Genomic DNA, 22,196 nt, shown 5'->3' with positions numbered 1-22,196 from the left:
TAGGTTGACGGAGGCGGCTAGGCGCGGCCGCTCGCAGCATGTCGTGGTTGTGTGCGTGCGTCCACAGCTGCGGCAGGTAGGAGAGTCACCGGCTACTGTCTCTGATGGACTACTCACTTTGAGTAGGTTGACGCTCGCAGCATGCGTGGTTGTGTGCGTGCGTCCACAGCGCGGCTCTGATGGCTCGCAGCATGTCGTGGTTGTGTGCGTGCGTCCACAGCTGCGGCAGGTAGGAGAGTCACCGGCTACTGTCTCTGATGGACTACTCACTTTGAGTAGGTTGACGGAGGCGGCTAGCGCGGCCGCTCGCAGCATGTCGTGGTTGTGTGCGTGCGTCCACAGCTGCGGCAGGTAGGAGAGTCACCGGCTACTGTCTCTGATGGACTACTCACTTTGAGTAGGTTGACGGAGGCGGCTAGCGCGGCCGCTCGCAGCATGTCGTGGTTGTGTGCGTGCGTCCACAGCTGCGGCAGGTAGGAGAGTCACCGGCTACTGTCTCTGATGGACTACTCACTTTGAGTAGGTTGACGGAGGCGGCTAGCGCGGCCGCTCGCAGCATGTCGTGGTTGTGTGCGTGCGTCCACAGCTGCGGCAGGTAGGAGAGTCACCGGCTACTGTCTCTGATGGACTACTCACTTTGAGTAGGTTGACGGAGGCGGCTAGCGCGGCCGCTCGCAGCATGTCGTGGTTGTGTGCGTGCGTCCACAGCTGCGGCAGGTAGCCGAAGAGCGCGTCGGCGCCACCGCCGCGCGCGACGGAGGCACCGCAACGCTCCATCACGTACGACACTACGTGGAGCACGTGCATTTTCGTGTCGCACTCTTCGGATTCCACCTGGAAGGGAAATGGTTAGTTAACTTTTCTGATTTAGGATTTTTTTTATTGAGACGCATTCTTATCTACTCACGTGATTAGCATTTTCATCAAAGGAGCTCTAAATTACTTCGACAAAAAATTAATCAAACTTTTCAATACTCCGCTATATAGCCACAGCTACTGCAAGCAATTTAGAGGTGTCTAAGCTCGTAGCTCTGGCTACTGGAAGCACGTGAGTGGTTATAGAGGTAGATGCCGCTATACGCCACCGTAAAACGGTCGAGTCCTCACTCGACGCACGAGTAAGTAGCACGATCGTGGGCATTAGCGTGCGATGAAAACGGTTTGAAATTACAATAAAACATTTATTTGTGACTGTCCTGTAACACAGGGTTTCCTAGCTCAGGACACAGGGTCGTGAATTTCTGTAATTGTTAATTTATATAATAAACTTTTTTCATTTTGTTCTTTTTAGGGTTCCGTACCAAAAAGGTACAACAGGAACCCTTATGGTGCGACTCTGTCCGTCTGTCTGTCCGTCTGTCACATTGTTAAATATCTCGAGAACTACTTATGCTATCGATATGAAATTTGGAATAGTTATAAACATTGTGAACCTCTAAAAGTTGAAAGATTTTTTTTTTTAATTAATTAATATAAATGATAGAAAATGGGCAAAAATGAAAGGGGGTCAAGCTGAAAATTTCAAGTAACTAGGTCAAGTGGGGTATCGTTAGAAAGAGCTCAAACTGTACATATCAAAACTATTTTTTATAATTTTTTGGTTGTGGAAAAAAAATGTTTTTTGAAGGAAAATGTAAAAAAAAATACCGTTCCCCCCCTTATCTCCGAAGTTTACAACATAAATTTATGAAATTTTCACCAAACATGGCTATTATAATGAATATTACAGGAAAAATAAAATCGTACACGTATCTTGAAAACTTTTTTTTTTTTAATTTATAAAAAACCTTTCAGATTTACATTTTCAATTTAAACACCCTTGCAGGTGTTTATTGTACCTGTATTTTTTAACAAAATAACAATGAAATTACCTGCTTTCAAATAGAGGCAAAATGGTTAAAATCGGTTCACGCAATAAACAATTATTCTATAAAAATCATCTTCCATACTAGCTCGCGCGCATTAGTTTACTCAATTTGCCGATAGATGTCGCTACAGCGTACACGTTGAACGCTCATTTCCTACATCGCGTTTTTCCTGATATAATGAGGTCGGTTCAGGAACGCTCCTGACGACATGTCGTAAGTCGTAAACTATTGAAGTCGAATAGTCATGATTTTATTTGGACGTTGTCTAACAATAAAATTGTATATTAAAATATTACTTGTTATGTGGGAAATTGAGTCTTGAGGGATTTAGTCAAATCTGTAGAGTTCTATGAATACGAGGGGTGATCCAAAAGTAATGATAACTGAATACTTTTTGCATCGGATTAAAATAAATAGGTATGCCGTTACTGTCCACAAAGACTCCTTAGTAAATAAAAAAAAATAAAAATAAAAAATATGTATCTGTCAGAGAGTTGCATTTGTTTTTTCACGAGCAGTCGGAACAATATCGCAAAAATGGAGAAAACTGAGGTGAGAGCGGTTATTAAATACTTCTGTTTGAAAAAAATGTGTACTAAAGATATATACGCTGAATTAGTGGGAACACTGGGGGAGTCCGCTCCGCCGTATTCTACAGTGGCACGCTGGTCAAAGGAGTTTAACTTGGGAAGAACATCCACTCAAGATGAACACCGCGAAGGCCGTCCATCTGTCGCCCTTACTGGAGAAAACGTAAAAAAAATTAATGATCTCGTTTTAACAGATAGAAGGATGACTATCAGGCATCTAGTTGAGCTCACAGGCATCTCGTATGGCAGCATTCAAAGAATCTTAACTGATGAATTACATATGAAAAAAGTCTCCGCTCGTTGGGTGCCTAGAATGTTAACGGCTGAACAAAAGAAAATACGTTGTGAGATTTCGAAGTCTAATCTTGAAAAATCTTTTCGCTATAGGAACAGCATACAGACCGGAGTCCGTATCTATTGATAGTGCCATAGAGGCACTCAATGAGACTTTAGACATGTTTGCTACTTGTAACTCGGTTTTTCTACTAACTGATTTTAACATAGATGTACAAATACAAGACAGGTCTAACACAAAAAAGTTACATACATTCTTTACTCAAAGAAGCCTGGCGCAGCTAGTGAACCAACCGACTAGAATCACAGCAGAATGTTCGTCATTATTAGATCTTGTCATTACGGATAGCCCTCACCTATGTAAATCAATACAGGTATTACACAACCCACAGATTAGCGACCACGCATTGATTTTAGTAGATTTACTAATTCCTAAACCCAAAAAATTACCTAAATATATCTACAAAAGACTTTTGGGGAAAATGGACATGGTAAAATTCAAAATAGATCTGGAACGAATACCGTGGCAAGAAGTCTTACAGAGTACGGATATAGACAGTAAAGTGACCCGTTTCAACCAATTCCTAACAATTTTATTTGATAGACATGCCCCTGTAAAAAAACTTCGCGTTGATTGCAGGAGCCATCCGTGGATAACAGACAACATAAAAAGCATGATGCAATTACGTGACAATGCATTGAAAAAAGCACGTCAAACCAAGAAAGATTCGCACCAGCAATACTACAAGGAACTACGTAATTACACAACAGGAGCTTTAGAGCGCGAAAAAGCGGCATACTTCACATTTTACGTAAATAAAAACAGATCTTATCCAAAACAAATGTGGAAACATCTTCGAAGCTCAGCAAGTCTAGGTGACAATGATAAACCCTCAATCCCACAACACCTACAAAACCCTGACAGCATTAATAACTTTTTCTTAGCCGTACCAGGCAATTCTAATACCGATTGCGAAATGCTGGCTTATTATGAAGGAAAGAAAAAAATGATGGTCAGGTGTTCAACATAACCGGCTGCACAGAGACTCAAGTTTCAAAAATAATCGCGTCAATTACTACAAACGCAAGTGGCCATGACGGCATGACTATTGAAATGATTCGCCTAACACTAGATGTCACCCTACCGGTTATAACGCATATCATCAACGCGTCAATAGCAGGCAACACTTACCCACAAGCCTGGAAAATAGCCAAGGTCAAGGCAATACCAAAAACTAACAAGACCGAAGAATACAAAGATCTCAGACCGATTAGTATCCTGCCAGTACTATCAAAGGTTTTGGAAAAAATAGTAAGTGAGCAACTGTCTAAGTATCTGGAGGATAGTAACATACTACCATGTACACAATCGGGCTTCCGCAGCAAACATGGAACGGCAACGGCAATAGCGAAGGTCACAGATGATATTATTGACGCATCCGACAAGGGAATGGGATCCATCTTAGTACTTTTGGACTTCTCGCGTGCCTTTGATTGCCTCAATCCGACATTGCTGCTTTCTAAAATGGCACATTACGGAGTTTCGCAGGCCTCATGCAAATGGTTCTCCAGTTTTCTTACACACCGAAAGCAGTATGTTGAAATGGAGACAGACCAGGGCGAAATACAGAAGTCACAGACCCTAGAAATCACTCGAGGTACACCACAGGGCTCTATCTTGAGTCCGCTGCTTTTCATTCTTTACACAGCAGATTTAGTAAAGAACATTGAACATTGCGATGCGCACCTATACGCCGATGATACCCAGCTGTACTACTCCTTTGCGCCGAACGAGCTTGAAACTGCTGTTAAAAGAATCAACGCAGACTTAGAAGCAGTAGCGAAATGGTCAAATAAAAATAATCTTATCCTAAACCCAGCTAAGTCACAATACATGATACTAGGAAGCAAATGGCAGTGTTCCAAAATAAAGGAAAATAATCCCAGAATATTGATAGAGAAGGAGCCGGTCTCGCAAGTAGACAAAGCTAAAAACCTAGGGATAATCATGGATGGACAATTGAGATATATTGAACATACGAATATCAAAGTGAGAAATGCCTTCTACAGATTAAAAATACTCTACAGAATCCGAAAATACCTCTCAGAAAAAGTTAGGGAGATCCTCGTAGAGTCATTAATACTGTCACCTTTTAACTACGCGGACACCGTATATGGACCCAGGCTACTAGCAGAGACAAAAAAATATATACAACGCGTTCAAAATGCGTGTACTCGCTTCTGCTACGACATTCCCAGGCGAGCGCATATTACACCCTACCTAAACGAAAAATCCAAATTAAATATGACAAATAGGAGATCAATGCACCTGGCCTGTGCAGTTCGAAAAATATTAGAGTATGAGAAGCCCCGCTATCTATTTGAGAAGCTAAAATGGGTTAACGACACACGGACCAGGTCGCTAAGGCGATGCACCAAGTTAGTGACACCCAAACACAAAACGGCTTTCTTTAGAGGGAGCTTCAAATTTGCTGCAGCAAAGGTATGGAACGATCTTCCGCCACCCTTGCGGGAACCCATGGCTTTTGCCAAGTATAAGCGCTTAGTCCAAAAACACCTTTTAGACATACAGAGCAAATTTTAAGCTGCCCGAACAGCACTATCAGTTTTTCTAACACACATATACCAACATGCAAACACACACACACACACACACACACACACACACACACACACACACACACACACACACACACACACACACACACACACACACACACACACACATAGTCACACTCACACACACACATAGTCACACTCACGCATATATATTTACCGGCACTTTGTTTTGTTTTGTTGTTTTGTTTTTTTTCTTTATTCATCTTCCGTTAGGTTACTGGCACTTTAATTATTGTTAGTTTATTTTTGTTTTTTACTTTACCTTATCTTTACTACCTATCGTTATATTTGTGGTACCTAGCATATGTATATAGCACCTATATGTATAGATAAGCACCATCAAAAATGTAAACTTGTTTGTTTGGGACCGACACACATTTAAAGGCTCTGTCTGAAAACCAGCGCTGAGCTCTCTGCCCAGCACATGCTGAGACTGAGACCTTATTGCTTCACAATATTATAAGCTTATTATTAGTTAGTTCATAAGTTTAGTTAAGTACAAATATGTATTAGTTTAGTAAGTTATTGTGGCAATAAAAAAATTTTGAAGTTTGAAGTTTGAAGTTTGAAAAAAAATTTCAAACTGATCCCGAAACATTTTTGCGTCGGTTTGTAACCATGGACGAGTCTTGGATCCATCATTTCGATCCTGAGACCAAACAGCAATCCATGACCTGGAAGCGAGCGTCGTCCCCTACACCGAAGAAATTCAAGGTAGCAAGCTCCGCTGGTAAGGTCATGGCTTCAGTGTTTTGGGATGCTGAGGGAGTCATAATGATCGAATACCTGGAAAAGGGAACCACTATTACGGGCTCCTACTACGCTGACCAAATACGCAGATTGAGAGAGGCAATCAAAGAAAAGCGGCGGGGTAAACTTCGAGCTGGCATCCTGTTTCACCAGGACAACGCACCGCCCCACAAGGCCGGTGTTGCGATGGCTGCCATCCGTGATTCAGGGTTCGAATTGCTGGAACACCCCCATATTCGCCAGACCTAGCCCCCAGCGACTTTTATCTCTTTCCACGGCTGAAGGAAGATCTTAGAGGCAACAAATTTTTGAATGATGGCGAGGTAATGGCCGCTGTGGAGGCATTTTTGGAGGGTCAAGAAAAGATTTTTTTTTTAAAGGAATTCGTAGTCTGGAGAAACGATGGTCCAAGTGTGTAGACTTGGAAGGAGATTACGTAGAAAAATAAATTATTTTATTAAACATTTTATGTGTCTTTCATACTGATTATCATTACTTTTGGATCACCCCTCGTAACATTTTGATGATTCAACTGTTGAAAGTTTGTACGGAACCCTCGGTGAGCGAGTCCGACTCGCACTTGACCGGTTTTTTTTTTTTCATATTTGGGTCGCTTAACTTCAAGCCTGGGTAAATCCATTCTGCTTTAAAGTTGATTATATAAAAACATATATTATGATCTGAAAAATTGTCAACCTTATAGCAGAATGCATTTACCCAAGTTTGAAGCTAAGCGATACATTTAACCTATGGTCATACATACCAGCAATTCATAGAGCGCAGCCAACACGTGCGACGCGAAGGGCGCAAACTGTGCCACGTCAAAGTTGAAGTCGTCTATGGTGGCCCGCAGCGACTCCGCGGCGGCGAGCTTGACGGCTGCGTCTTCCGTGCGGCGCGCGAGCGGCTGCAGCAGCGCCGAGTACATGGCGGGGCGGAGGGAGGGCGACGCGCGCACGCCGCACCACTGACCTGAGTGGTACACGGGTTAGATTGCACAAATTGGGATTGGGTAACTCGGTGGAAGTGGATCGAGCATTTATAGCTCAAAAAAATTGCGTACGAACGATTTACGGCAAAAATCGAAGAGATAACTCCTTACCCTTCCAAGTCTGTACATATGTGAGGCAGCTGTATTTGTAAAACAAAATTTAGAACTGTTTCCACCATTTAATAACTTGATGAATAGAGCACTCAGACAATACCAAATGGCAGTACCACCATGTAAGCTAAAAATAAGAAAAAAAAGTGCATACTATATGTGTATAAGAATTTTCAATCACATTCCCGCCGCTATTAAGACACTTTCCGATGCCGAGTTTAAGAACAAGTTTAAAAACATATTATGTAATGCATGCTTCTACACGATTGACGAATATTTTAATTATAAGTTTTAGTTGGTAACATTTGAAATTTACATCCTTTGACATTCAATACTAAGTATAAATTTATGATTTAATATAATTGTAACGATAACATGCATGCCTTTCAACATTTATTATATAGCACTAAGCATTCGGTGTTTTTAGCCTAATATTCTTAGTTTGTAAGGAAGACATTGCATGTACGCAATTAATATTCACATACATAGCTTTAACATGTAGTGAACCTGGAAATTTTCACATGCCCTGTGGCAGAGCATATTAAGGATCTCCAATGTAAACACTTTATAACATCTACTGTAATGCACCATATATTCTTGTGAATAAACTTTCATTCAAATACGACGTCGCACAAAATCATTCGGACGAATCAATCAGACGGTAAGGCACAACTTGCCTTTTCGCGCGCGAGTACCTACACAATACACATATCCAGCGAGAATTCAAGTATCAACTTGTAAGAACGCAAATTAGGGTCTACCCTCCAAAACTATGGACGCGGCATCAAGTTTCGCCGACCAACAATAGCTCGTTAGTCGCGTAAGCGTCTTCATACTAACGAGCGATTTATCAATCAATCAATCAATCAAAATATTCTTTATTCAAATAGGCTTACAATAAGCACTTTTAAATTGTCAACAATGTACAATTTTCATCTTATTCTGAATATCAGAGCAATTTATTGGTGCAATAAACAATATTGTTTTAAAATTACATTGAATTAATAAAATTATATCAATCTAAATTGTATAAAAAAAATACTAGTCTAAAAACTTCTAGAATAAATTCTAAATGTCAAAAAAATATATTGTATAAAAATACATTGAATTATCAATATCATCATTAATAACCTATATAATTCATTGTTTTCAGCAATACTTGTATCCCACAGTGTTTCATCATTCATGTAGTCTTGTGTGCTATAGTAGGCTTTAGAGATCAGTATACGCTTTACATAATGTTTAAATCGATTAAAAGACAGTTCAGTGATGTCTTACACAATTACCCATGAATGATTTTTTAATTTTATGGAGCCGAGTGAAGGGCACTGCGATTCGTCGATAGGTTTGGGGAAACCGTTATGCTACACCGCCAGGACCCATAAGTCCGATATTCCTATGCTAACAATGCTGAAAACTTGAATAATAAAGCCCAGAGAACAATCGTCATCACCATTGGCCTCAAAGTCTATAACAGACTATACAAGCAGTGTCAACTGGGGCGACAGCGTTTTTCATGGCTATGTAAGCCAATACGGGAGCGACAAACACGACCACAACTCGGGCAGGTGAAGTGTACAGTACACTCGGCGAACACGTATCTACTTGCGAGTGTCACAAGCCAAGCATTGTCGTGGATTTTGCGTCCGCCGAACACCAGTTTGCGCCATTTGTCCCTGTCCTCGGCAAGCTCTTCCCATGTGTGGGCCGGGATGTTGAAGGCGTGTCGCGTTTAAAACGATAACGCCCAATAAAAATGTAAAGAAATAGTTAATCCACCCAAATCGCAATAAAATGTGGCTATCATACAATTTTTACTAAAACGTTAATATTTCCTATTTAAAAGAACACAAACACATTTTATAAATATATTGTACATACCTATTAATTGACAAACTCTTCTTCTGATTATTCTGTAGTTGTCATCTTTTATTTTCAGCTCCTGACTCAACACGTTCGTGAACCATTCATCAAAGTCCACCTGCCGACAAACATAGTATTTGGTCATAATATTTAGTTACTCAAATTTTATTTATAAATAAACCCGAAGTCGTACATGGAACGATTGTCCAAATAAATTGTAAGGGCGCGAGTACACGGTACCGCCTGTGCACCGCCGCCGCTATTCCGCTTTATGCGGCGCGGTGGCGGCTCGGCGGCGGGCTGTACGGCCCGGCCACGACATTGGTATAAGCGCGACAGCGGTGAGCGGCAGCCATACGTGCGAATGAAAAGTCCCATCGCTGTGTCTCGCTCCAATGTATAGCCGCCGCTCACCGCTCTCGCGCTTAGACCAATGTCGTGACCGAGCCGTTACGCGTCTCGTGTGCCTACATAGCGCGGAGGTGCGGAGGCGGCGCGGTGGCGACGTAACGTAGTGTTCTTAACCATACCTCATCGTACAGGTCTAAAGCGGCCAGTCCCACGGCGTTATAAATGGCGACCTTTTTCAAGATGGCGTCCAGGTCGTTGGCGTCAGTCATCTTGTTTAGAAGCCCGGCTAATTTACAACTTATTCTGATAATATTGACCCTTGTTCCTCGTAGATAACCAATTTTGATAACTGGTTTTTTATGAGGAAAAATAATTCTTCTTAGCTAACTGGGGACTTATGAAAGAGGATTTTTTATTTCTTCGTAGTAAACCATTATCTTCTGCAGTTACCTACGAAGAATTTTTATTCTTCTTTGTTTACCCGGTTATGAAATGAGATTTTTTTTTCCTCGATTTCATAACCGGGCAAGCAAAGAAAAAAAATTCTTCGTAGAAAACTGCAAAAAATAATAACTGCAAAGAATATTGAGGGCTCTAATCATACCTCATCGTACAGGTCGAAGGCGGCAAGTCCGACGGCGTTGTAAATGGCGTCCTTTTTCAAGATGGCGTCGAGGTCGTTGGCGTCAGGCGGCGTGTGTTGTAACCCGGCCAGTAGACGCACCAGCTCGGGGGCTAGCGTGTCGCGGAACTCGTGGAACAGCTCCATGAAGACCGCTTCTGTGCATGGCTGTGAACAAAAGTTGTGTTACAATTCATGTTAATATATAATTGGCAATGCAAACTTAAATTATTAATAATAATTAATAATTTAAGTTTACATTGCCAATTTTTGTTTGTCCTTGTACTCGTGCTTTTTGTTATGTCATTTTAGTTCCCGTAATGGCCGGATGGCGCTAGATGTAGTCATATTTTAATGTACAGCTATGACGAGTCCGACCCGATAATATTGTGTAATAATGTAATGTCTGTTATAAATCTTTGTTGTCTTTTGCATACTTTCTTTTTTGCTATTTTTTATTTTTATTAGTGTTGTATTCATAAATTGTTACCTGTCGTGATTGTTTTCACCGAATGGCCTCATCGGAAGACCAGCGCTGGAAGTCGCCAGCAACATGCTGAGATGAGACCATTTCGTGGCACTTTTGTCTGTTAGCCTTTGTGTGTATGGTTACTTGTTTGTGTGTCGTTAATTTTTGTGTATATTATATTGTTATCGTCGTTGTTAAGTGCTTACGAATAAAAAAAAAATATTCTATTCTATTCTATTCATGTCAGTTTTTAGCCCCCGACGCAAAAACGACGGGGTGTTATAAGTTTAACGTGTCTGTCTATTTGTGTGTGTGTCTGTCTATGGCATCGTAGCTCCCGAACGGATGAACCGATTTAGATTTAGTTTTTTTTGTTTGAAAGCTGAATTAGTCGGAAGTGCGGGAGCCATGTTTCATGAAAATCGGTCCATTATGTTGCGGTCCGGGGCCCGGGGTTTTTCTAAATTTTAATTTTGTGGATATTACACGATTGCCCAAAGAAAAAAGAGTGGCTATTGTGTTCATAAGTGTGTGATAAGTTAGGAATGCCTTAACCGATTTGAACATGTGAGGTATCGTTCACGTCATCCCGACTAATATAGGTTATGTGACGTCATCATTAAAACAATTTAAAAAAAAAACAAAAAAAAATTAACAATACGAGTATGTGGGACTTGGTACGTCATAAATGTCATAATAAAGAACAAATAAACAAAGAAATGAAAGTGGAATTAGGTACATTTAGATTATTTGAATTCGAACAGGCAGGCATTCGAGGCACGTACACACACAGCAAGTTTGCCGCGCGGGAAAATTGCCTTGCGACGTGCCTCGCTCTGTGTGGACTCGGACTCAGTAAGCAAGTAAACACAAGTACGTACGTACCCTCAGACTGTATTTTCAGCTTTCAACAAACTATAGGCATAGTCATACCGAAAACCGCTTGATTAGCCGGATTTACACAAAGGCAATTTCCTCATGCGGCAAACGTGCTATGTAAACATGCCTCGGACGAGGCAGGTTGCCGATGAAATTGCCTCGTTCTGTGTAGCTACTCAGTAAGCTTTTAAACACAAGTACCTCAGGCTATATTTCCAGCTCTCGCCCGCCTCGTCAGTGGCGAAGCTCTCTGGCTCCGCGTCCCATAGAGCCAAGTCGTCGGCAGACAGTAGGAAGTATCGGGACACGAGAACTTGACACATATGACAGACAGTGGCTGTATCCAATCCAAACTTTGCCGTATGTGTCAAGTATTGACACATACTGCAAAGTATAGTCACAGTATATTATATAGCCGTATCGATAACCACCTTGCTTAGCCCGATCCACACAGAGCGAGGCACATCGCGAGGCAAATTCCTCGCGTGGCAAACTTGATATGTAGACATGCCTCGGACGAGGCAAGTTGCCGATGAAATTGCCTCGTTCTGTGTAGCTACTCAGTAAGCTTTTAAACACAAGTACGTACCCTCAGGCTATATTTCCAGCTCTCGCCCGCCTCGTCAGTGGCGAAGCTCTCTGGCTCCGCGTCTAGGATTGCCAGATCAAATGGCGCGAAAATCGGGACATAAGGACATTTTATCGGGATTTTGGGACTTTTGTCGAGAAAGAAATAAAATCAAATAAGTTATTTTTCCAACTCGAACCACGCGTTTTCATAATAAAAATGTAATAGTAAATGTGATTAAATTGATAATGACCACCAATGTATTTAGCTTAAGGCCGATAATAGAAATATGATCATAGACAACATGCCGTGTAATTTCTTCATGTTAAAGAAAAAGAGAGGCATACAGACCTATAATCAAAGATATGTGATAATGTAATATGGGCCTAAGTGAAAATTTTCATAAAACATTTCTTGATATTTCTAAGCGCTGTGGCAGCGACGTTTCGATTATTGTTTGTTTTTGCAAAGTAAAATCTCGGAAAATTTTTCATTTTGTCGGGAGTCGGGACAACATGACATAAATCGGAAGAATCCCGTCAAATCCCGACCGTCTGACAACCCTATCCGCGTCCCACAGAGCCAGATCGTCGGCAGACAGTAGGAAGTATCGGGACACGAGAACTTGACACATGTGGCAGACAGTGGCTGTGTCCGATCCAAGCAATACGTCAGACACATATGGCAAATTATAGTCACAGTATACATAGCCGTATCGAGAACCACCTTGCTTAGCCCGATCCACACAGAGCGAGGCACATCACGAGGCAAATTCCTCGCGTGGCAAACTTGATATGTAGACATGCCTCGGACGAGGCAGGTGGCCGTTGAAATTGCCTCGTTCTGAGTAGCTACTCAGTAAGCTTTTAAACACATGTACGTACCCTCAGGCTATATTTCCAACTCTCGCCCGCCTCGTCAGTGGCGAAGCTCTCTGGCTCCGCGTCCCACAGAGCCAAGTCGTCGGCGGACAGTAGGAAGTATCGGGACACGAGAACTTGACACATATGACGGACAGTGGCTGTATCCAATCCAAGCAATACTTGACACATATGGCAAATTATAGTCACAGTATATATAGCCGTATCGAGGACCTGCACCTTGCTTAGCCTGATCCACACAGAGCGAGGCACATCGCGAGGCAAATTCCTCGCGTGGCAAACTTGATATGTAGACATGCCTCGGACGAGGCAGGTTGCCGATGAAATTGCCTCGTTCTGTGTAGCTACTCAGTAAGCTTTTAAACACAAGTACGTACCCTCAGGCTATATTTCCAGCTCTCGCCCGCCTCGTCAGTGGCGAAGCTCTCTGGCTCCGCGTCCCACAGAGCCAGGTCGTCGGCAGACAGTAGGAAGTATCGGGACACGAGAACTTGACACATGTGGCAGACGGTGGCTGTGTCGAGTATCGGCTGTATCCAATCTAAGCAATACTTGACACATATTGTAAACTACAGCCGTATCGAGAACCACCTTGAATACTTAGGTCTACACAGAGAAAGGCAATTTCCTCACGCGGCAAACGTGCTATGTAAACATGCCTCGGACGAGGCAGATTGCCGATGAAATTGCCTCGTTCTGTGTAGCTACTCAGTAAGCTTTTAAACACAAGTACGTACCCTCAGGCTATATTTCCAGCTCTCGCCCGCCTCGTCAGTGGCGAAGCTCTCTGGCTCCGCGTCCCATAGAGCCAAGTCGTCGGCAGACAGTAGGAAGTATCGGGACACGTGAACTTGACACATGTGGCAGACAGTGGCTGTGTCCGATCCAAGCAATACTTGACACATATGGCAAATTGTGGTCACCGTATATATAGCCGTATCGAGAACCACCTTGCTTAGCCCGATCCACACAGAGCGAGGCACATCGCGAGGCAAATTCCTCGCGTAGCAAACTTGATATGTAAACATGCCTCGGACGAGGCAGGTTGCCGATGAAATTGCCTCGTTCTGTGTAGCTACTCAGTAAGCTTTTAAACACAAGTACGTACCCTCAGGCTATATTTCCAGCTCTCGCCCGCCTCGTCAGTGGCGAAGCTCTCTGGCTCCGCGTCCCACAGAGCCAAGTCGTCAGCAGACAGTAGGAAGTATCGGGACACGAGAACTTGACACATGTGGCAGACGGTGGCTGTGTCGAGTACTTCCGTCTTGATTTGGTGGGCTTGTAGGGTCACTGGAACAATGATAAATAAATAAATATTACAGGACATTTTTAAACAGATTGACTGAGCTCCACAGTAAGCACTGAGCGAATTTTAAAAAGTGTGAAAATCTCGAAAACCAGGCGACTTTTACTAAACCTTAATGTCGATTTTCTGGACCAGTATAAGGTACCCTATTGGTGGTTAAAAGGTTGTCCATTAATTACCGGGCACCCGGTATATTTAATTAGAATTGCCGTTAAAGGAGGGTCCATAAGAGCGAGAAGTGTATAGAAGTTAACAGGTCGCGGAACAGTAACAGGTAAAACGTCATACAAAGAGTAATTGAATCTGGAACAAGAAAAGAAAATGTGATCCACCGTGCCTTCGTCTAACCCACATTCGCACAATGAAGTATCCCGGACATGTATCTTAGCAAGGAACACAGGCGTACCAACTGGTCCTAGGCGCAACCGACATATTGTTGAGGTAACCCATTTAGGCTGGATACGAAATTTGAAAAACCATGGCTTACGAGTAATCTTTTGTTGAATGCGCCCATAATGTTTTCCTACCACCAGTCTGGAAGAATTCCAACGTTTTGGCATGTGGTGACTAAATAAGTTTGAGCATTGCAAAGGAGGTCAGAACTATATATACTGTTCTAGCCTGGTGAACCTAACTCAATAGCTTTCTTTTCCCATGAGTCTGCAGATTCATTACCGTCAATACCACAATGGCTGCATGGGGATCCACGCAAGAATAATTTTTAATCCCTTTGTGTCACATTTTCTTAACAAAGCCTTTATTTGCAGTTGAATTTACTCTCCACTCCTGGGTCATCCTTGTATATTCCCAAATCCAAAATGATATGAAGGGAGAAAATTAAAGTTTCAAATTTTGATTCATAAATGGGGTTTGTTCCTGAGCTGTACATTATAACAGGGTTTAAATTATTTATTTTGGAAAAACTTATTATCATGTTAGGGAATGGCTTATGCATCCAATATGGGTTTTCAGTGACCGTTAAAGCAAGAGACCGCAAGCGAGGGATCAGCAGATGATTGGAGTTGGAAAGAGCCCTTATGAGGAACCTATCGGCAAGATACTGCCTACATAGTGCAAGCGGGGGCTCGACACATTCTACCTGCATGGCGTTCTTTGCAGTTGACTTCATAGCACCAAGTATGATTCTTAGGCATTTAGCCTGTATAAGATCTAACTTTTCCAGGGGTTTCTTATTACATGGTTCTAGAATGAATGAACCGTAGTCCATGTGGCTGCGTATTATACTTCCTATCCAAATCCGAGACAACAAATATTATTTACTATGCAGCACACGGAATCGTACCGTCCAAGTCACACATTTCAGAGATATAAAAAATATAAAAAACAAGTTCTCGCCATGCGTACCTACTACCTTCAACATAGCCCAGCGCCTTGCGGCGTATACCCATCATTACATGTTTTTGTGTCGTCCGAGTCACACGTAATTTCGCCAAAATAAGTGTTCCTCTAAAAGTGTAAATGTTGTGAATTTATGAAGTTCGGTAAGTGATTTGACACCTACTCACCATTCACCTTTTAGCACACTATAGAGTGTGCTAAATGGTGATTATATAATTCAAACCATATTTGAACAACTGCCGACCGCCGTATAGTACCGGCGAGTTTAGTCTAGTTATCGGCGAGTGTAGTTTCGTTTTTCATACGATCGTAGCTACGAGCTAATGTGATTTTACACATTAACAATTGTACTATCATTTAAGTAGCTTGCCTCACTTGCCTATTGATAATTAGAACTAAGAAGTTAACGAAATACTAAACTTATTTGCGGTCATATTTGGTCATACGATAGGATTTTCTACGACTACCTTCTTTTTCAAACAAAAGGCTTTCGGTATGAATACTTAAGTTACAGTAGGAAAGTAATACGATGTAGTATTACCTTATTACTAGTATATGTGCATAAGTAATACCTAAATTACAGATTACTTACAGTAATATGTAACTATTAAACTACCTACTGACAATTGATGTGATCTCTGACTTCAATGTTTACGAATATGATTTTACTCGTATATATCGTAGGCGTATAAAACAGTATATGATACGTTAACAACAATAACAACATGTCTGATGTGTGATCTATAAACATATTTTTTCTGGTTGGTGATAAAGCGCCTCTTATAAAAAGTTTAAAAGAAAAACGCATCGTTATGTAAATTGTAACAACATTCAACAATATTTATAAGTCAAACGAGCAATAGTTGTAGCAATATTTACAATGACTGGAACCAATAATTAAACTATATTTTTTCTGTTGATTCATTCAATAATGTATTAATAAATATAATGACCGACTGCACATTGCCAGTAAGTCAGTAACTGATGCATTTAAACAGGACGCGCTTGCACGATCCTACCTAAGGCGCCTTAACTAATACCGAATCCATGGCACAAACAGCAACACCTTTAACTGATTATCGTTAGACTTTATGCCGTGGTAATAGGGATTACAAATGTGTTGACAGTGTTGCCTGTTGCTTGCTGTTGTATATAGTACGGGCCGTACTTCGATGTCGACGAAAGGATTTATGCGAACATTACGGGTTTCTAGCTCGGCATCATGGTCACATCCAAATTTTTTCTATCAGTTTTGTGTGAAGAGAAGTACCCTATGTGAGCAAGTCTCTTTTTGTAAGTAATTACCTACTATTTGGATGACATGTGTCTGTGTCCAGCAATTAAATCATAAAGAAATAAAGATAAAGACATTAGAACATTAGATATTGTTTGACATTGTTAAAATATTAGAGATTATAATTATAAGAGCTTAAATTATTGTAAATAAAGATTTACTTTGTGTCAATAATAAATATTGTAAGCATGTCTTGAAATAGTACTCCGATAGTATAATAGCGTCAAGGATGATTGGTTGAGTATCGGGTAGAAAAGAAATAAAACCCTGATGAGTGATGAAAATTGAGATTACAATGTTGGGTACCTGTATCCCACTTAAAATATGTGTCGAGAGAGCTCCGCTAAATGCGTTGTAACTATATGTACCAAATTTTAATAGTGGCGTGGCTATTTTTCTCCACAAATTGTGTCGAGGGCTCAGCTAAATGCGTTGTAGCCATTTGTGAATGAATTGAATAAATTACTTTTTTGCGATAAACATGGTATACATTAGGTGGTACATTATTATTTTTGAGTAGCAATACATCTTTAGCCACAAATGGCATGCAACATTATATTTTAACCTACAGTAAAATGCCCTTCTTTATTAGTAGCGTGACTATTTTTTCTCCACGAATTGTGTCGAGGGCTCCGCTAAATGCGTTGTAGCCATATGTGCCCCACTTTAATAGTGGCGTGGCTATTTTTTCTCCACAAATTGTGTCGAGTGCTCCGCTAAATGCGTTGTAGCTATATGTGCCCCACTTTAACAGTGTCGTGGCTATTTTTCTCCACAAATTGTGTCGAGGGCTCCGCTAAATGCGTTGTAGCTATATGTGCTCCACTTTAACAGTGTCGTGGCTATGTGCCCCACTTTAACAGTGTCGTGGCTATTTTTCTCCATGAATTGTGTCGAGGGCTCCGCTAAATGCGTTGTAGCTATATGTGTCCCACTTTAATAGTGGCGTGGCTACTTTTCTCTACAAATTGTGTCGAAGGCTTCGCCAAATGCGTTGTAGCTATATGTGCCCTACTTTAACAGTAACGTTGCTATCTTTGTTCACAAGTTGTATCGAAGGCTCCGCTTAAGGCGTAGTAGCTGTTTGTGGCACATTTTAACAGTGATAGGCTATCCATTCAATTCAATTCAAAACCTTTAATGTCATAAACAAAACATGTCAAAATACAAAAATAATAATACAATAAATAAGGAATTAAAATAATCTTAAACAACTTAGTCAAACAATAATAATAAATTTAAATACTAACCATAATTATACATATAAAACACAAGAAATTAAAACAAAATGTTATCATTTTAAATTAAACTTACTATGTAATTCTCCACGAATGAAGTCAAGATCTCCGCTCTCTGACTGTTGAAACTTTGTGGGCTCCACTTTATTAGGAAATAAATAAAATAAACATTAATATAATATCTTTGCTTCAAAATTGTATCGATGGCTCCACTTTTATAGATACATTTTATAGAGAACATTGTATTTATAGCGTTCTAGCTATATGCACATCAAGTCAACCTTAAAATTACTATATTTTCTCCACAAATTGTCTCAGGAGCTCTTCTTTCGTTCCAACTACATTGAGAATTCCGGTCTCACAGTGCATTGTCCACTGTGTTTTTTCAATCGGTTTACGCTACGGTGGATTCACGCTTCTGTCGCTACGTTCATCGGTCACTTCGTTCTTCGCTCGCAACTCCAACGTTCTTCGATTGCTTCGCTCCTCGCTGTATTCAATCTGTTTATTCTTCGGCCGCTCCGCTCCTTGGTCTCTCACAAATTAAAGATAGTAACATTACTCCGCTTTAAAAGTGTTAATGTTAATGAGATTTACATTATCTCGAGACTTGTTAATCAAATTTATTAGTATTGTTATATAACTTATGTAGGTACCTACCTACTTAACGCACATTATACAGAAAGAATATAAGAACACTTTCGTCTAAAGATTGAACCAATGAACCAATGATTGAACAGTAAACAAAAATGTAAATCTTATTTTCCTAAAAATTGCTAATACTATTGCTCTGACAAGACATACAATATAATGTTGCTATACAATATGAGCATCATGAATACACTAAAATAATAAAATATAAGTCGTATTAACCCTTCAGTCATAGCTCTATGACCTATACCTACACAAATCACTTTACAATGCTTACGTGTCATCATTAATTACTCGCTGTTATAATAGTTATAATGATGAAAATAAATAATCAAGGCGCAATAAATCCCTTTCAGGCGAGCAACGACTATACCTGTACGTTGCCACGTACGCATTAACTACCTACATCCTACACTTTAATTAACATACCTCGATTGAAAGAGAAATCTAATACAATATTTAGAGCTCTAAACTATAGGGGAATTGTGGTACGGAAATCAGGGGCTGACTCGTGGGTGGTGCACATTACCTAGGCCTATATACCCAGGGCGTAAAATCGCCGATGGAAACTAATACACACAATATAGTTGTGCAGTTATGCAGAGTTATTGCAGTCGTGAACAGCTAGATTAATAAATCCAATTAGAAAATAAAGTTTCCAATGAAATTAATATTTAAAATTTGAAATCCCTGATTGACATACTGTCTCGCTTAATAACTAGAAAGTTTAAATAGTTATGATAGTTGATTGTATAACACAACTACCTATTTCCTTTCTTGTTAATTGTAGTTTTGTATGACAATACATAGTACAGCTTTACTGTAACGTTATTTTATTTTATTAGTATGTATGTTTGTTGTTTGTTACTCCCTCAATTAATTAATAAAGAAAACTGGCAAGTGTGGAATAAGCAGAACTGTCTTCTGAAGGATTACCGGACAAACACACCTTTAAAAACTTCTAATGCTTCAGGTTTTTAGTGTTCATGGGTGACAGCGATCTGTCTGCTCATTTGCCTTCTTTACAACTTTACAATCAGATGTTAAAATTGAATGTTGTATAGTTTGTCCTCAAAACATCGGCAATAATTACATAATACTTGTTTAAGTATTAAACTAGTAACTAGCTAAGTTTACTTCTTCCTTTTTAAGTATAGGAGCCATTTTTGTTGGCATCTATATAAATTAATATAATACTTACCAGGTTACTTATGTTATATGAACAAAGTGATATGACGTTTTAAAACAATATTTAGAAAGTGGTATACTAAGGCATTGTATGGACTTACTTTTTAATTGCATAGTAATTGAATTTGACTTTTAATTCACCTTGCAATATAAATATGGTTTAAGATATTTATTTCTCAATACATCAACACTAAATAAAACATTTTAACTGCGTATGCTTATTGCTCGCATTGCCAATGCACAAAAGGGAATTTGTTGCTACGCATAATTCTACAACATGAGATTTCTTGTACATCGGAAAAACCTTAAATGAAAACTGATGAAACTATAATGACCTTGACTTTAAAACGTAATTAATACTCATTTAAAAACATTTCATTAAAAGCCAAAAAGTGCCGTTCTAAGACCTTAGAAGTTGCAAAATATTCAGTGTTACCATAACCAGGGAATATCAAAAACATTCATAAGTTAAAGCTTAATATAATTATAACATTTTCAATAGGTTATATATAAAATAATAGGAATAACTTAACTTTAAATAATAGAAATAATTTTTAATTTGCTTGATGACCTGATATCAGATACTTAATACCATTAAGTAGGTACTCATATGAAACTTAACACTATATCATATTTTGATGTCCATATTTTATTTTATTTTCGCATTCAGTATTTGTTTTGACATGCAAGGCTCTGAACATCTGCATAGTAAATAATATTTGTTGTCTCGGATTTGGATAGGAAGTATAATTAATAATCAAACGAACTTACCTGTGAAGTTTGATTACAATTATACGAGTATCCAAATCCGAGACAACAAAGTCCCGCCCCCCATCCCCGAAAATAACAATAAAATGATTTCACGACACAAAAAGATCTACTCTAAAATAATGATGGGTATACGCCGCAAGGCGCTGGGCTATGTTGAAGGTAGTAGGTACGCATGGCGAGAACTTGTTTTTTATATTTTTTATATCTCTGAAATGTGTGACTTGGACGGTACGATTCCGTGTGCTGCATAGTAAATAATATTTGTTGTCTCGGATTTGGATACTCGTATAATTGTAATCAAACTTCACAGGTAAGTTCGTTTGATTATTAATTATAGCATTGTAGAGCAGTTTTTGACAATAAGGATGGGAACCCCACCAAACTCCTGATAGTGCTCGCAGAACGTTCACCCCTTTCTCACATTTGTCTCTTATATGTTTAAGGTGTGGTTCTCCTGACATTTTGCGGTCCAAGATGATGCCTAGGAATTTGGTTGACTCATAATTGGGAATGACTTCGTCAACATAACGATATCCACAATGGGCATTGTCCTTCTGCGACTGAAGGTCACTACACAGTAGGCTTGTGTCGTTCACGAACTATGAACTGTTAGGAATAAAATCCCATCAATGACCGAAATGAACTGAATCTTTCCGTGGTCTGTGAATCTGTCTTTGCTCATTTAGTTCAGTATAGGATCGGCGAGCGCGAGCGGTTTGGATCGAGAACGAATGTGTGACTGCGCCGACCGAGAGCGAGAGCTACTTAGCAGAGCAACAAAAAAAAGTCAAGTTTTCATATTAAACTTCGGTTACTTACAACCTTTCGGCCCGGAAAGTTTCTATCTGTAGACTATTCGTATCATTTTGACACTATTCGGTCCCATTCGTTCTGATCTTTCTGACCGCAGTGGTCGCCGTCTGGCTGAACTAAATGAGCAAAAGACCTAAAAGAGCGAACTAGTTCGTGGGAGCGATTGAACGAGATCGGAGCGCTCCGATCAACGAACGAAACGGCACAAGCCTACTACACAGCTCTTGGAAGGTGATAAAGACAGGCCATGCTCTTCCAGCCAATCTTTTAAGTAGCTAAGGCCCATATTCAGTCTTGAAGAAGCTGTCTCTACAGATTTTGCCGACGCATAAAGAACAAGGTCATCTGCATATTGAAGAAACAGAATGGATTTACCCAGCTTTGAAGTTAAGCGACACAATTTAAAATGATTGCACTTACACGGCTCCTTCACCTGGTCGCCCTTCGGCGGCTTGAACTCGACGCACTGCAGGATCCCCTTCACGATGTTCAGGCACTGTATGTTGAACCGCTCGTACACGAAGGTCATGCCCTGCTCCGTGAAGCAGTAGTATATGGCGAACTCCAGCGATGGCCGGATCAGGGGCACGTAGGAGAACGGGTGGACCCCTAGGACTCCTAAGGCGACTTTGGTGAGGTGGATGATGAACTTCTCGCAGAGTTCTAGGGGATAGATGCCGCGGCCTTTGAGCAGTTTTC

General features: G+C 40.4%; 1 protein-coding gene and 1 long non-coding RNA gene across 2 annotated transcripts in view; one reads left to right on the top strand and one right to left on the bottom strand.

Annotated features, from left to right (window-relative positions):
- Positions 1-22,196, bottom strand: part of LOC125233739 (importin-11) — a 73,820-nt gene that overhangs the window by 42,178 nt on the left and 9,446 nt on the right. The window contains exons 6-11 of the mRNA XM_048139808.1: positions 21,918-22,196; positions 13,986-14,167; positions 10,063-10,248; positions 9,126-9,225; positions 6,906-7,114; positions 637-834 (exon numbers count right to left, since the gene is read on the bottom strand). Of these exons, the coding sequence (XP_047995765.1) occupies positions 637-834; positions 6,906-7,114; positions 9,126-9,225; positions 10,063-10,248; positions 13,986-14,167; positions 21,918-22,196 (1,154 nt within the window). The remainder of the gene's footprint in view (positions 1-636; positions 835-6,905; positions 7,115-9,125; positions 9,226-10,062; positions 10,249-13,985; positions 14,168-21,917) is intronic.
- On the top strand, positions 33-761 carry LOC125233740. Its single transcript, XR_007177881.1, has 3 exons — positions 33-126; positions 280-595; positions 718-761. It is a non-coding gene; the product is annotated as an uncharacterized LOC125233740 (long non-coding RNA).

This window comes from Leguminivora glycinivorella, chromosome 15 (genome assembly GCF_023078275.1).
Source record: "Leguminivora glycinivorella isolate SPB_JAAS2020 chromosome 15, LegGlyc_1.1, whole genome shotgun sequence".
Taxonomy (NCBI): domain Eukaryota; kingdom Metazoa; phylum Arthropoda; class Insecta; order Lepidoptera; family Tortricidae; genus Leguminivora; species Leguminivora glycinivorella.
Note: the sequence above shows the minus strand (reverse complement) of the source record. Positions and strands in the feature narration are given on the sequence as shown.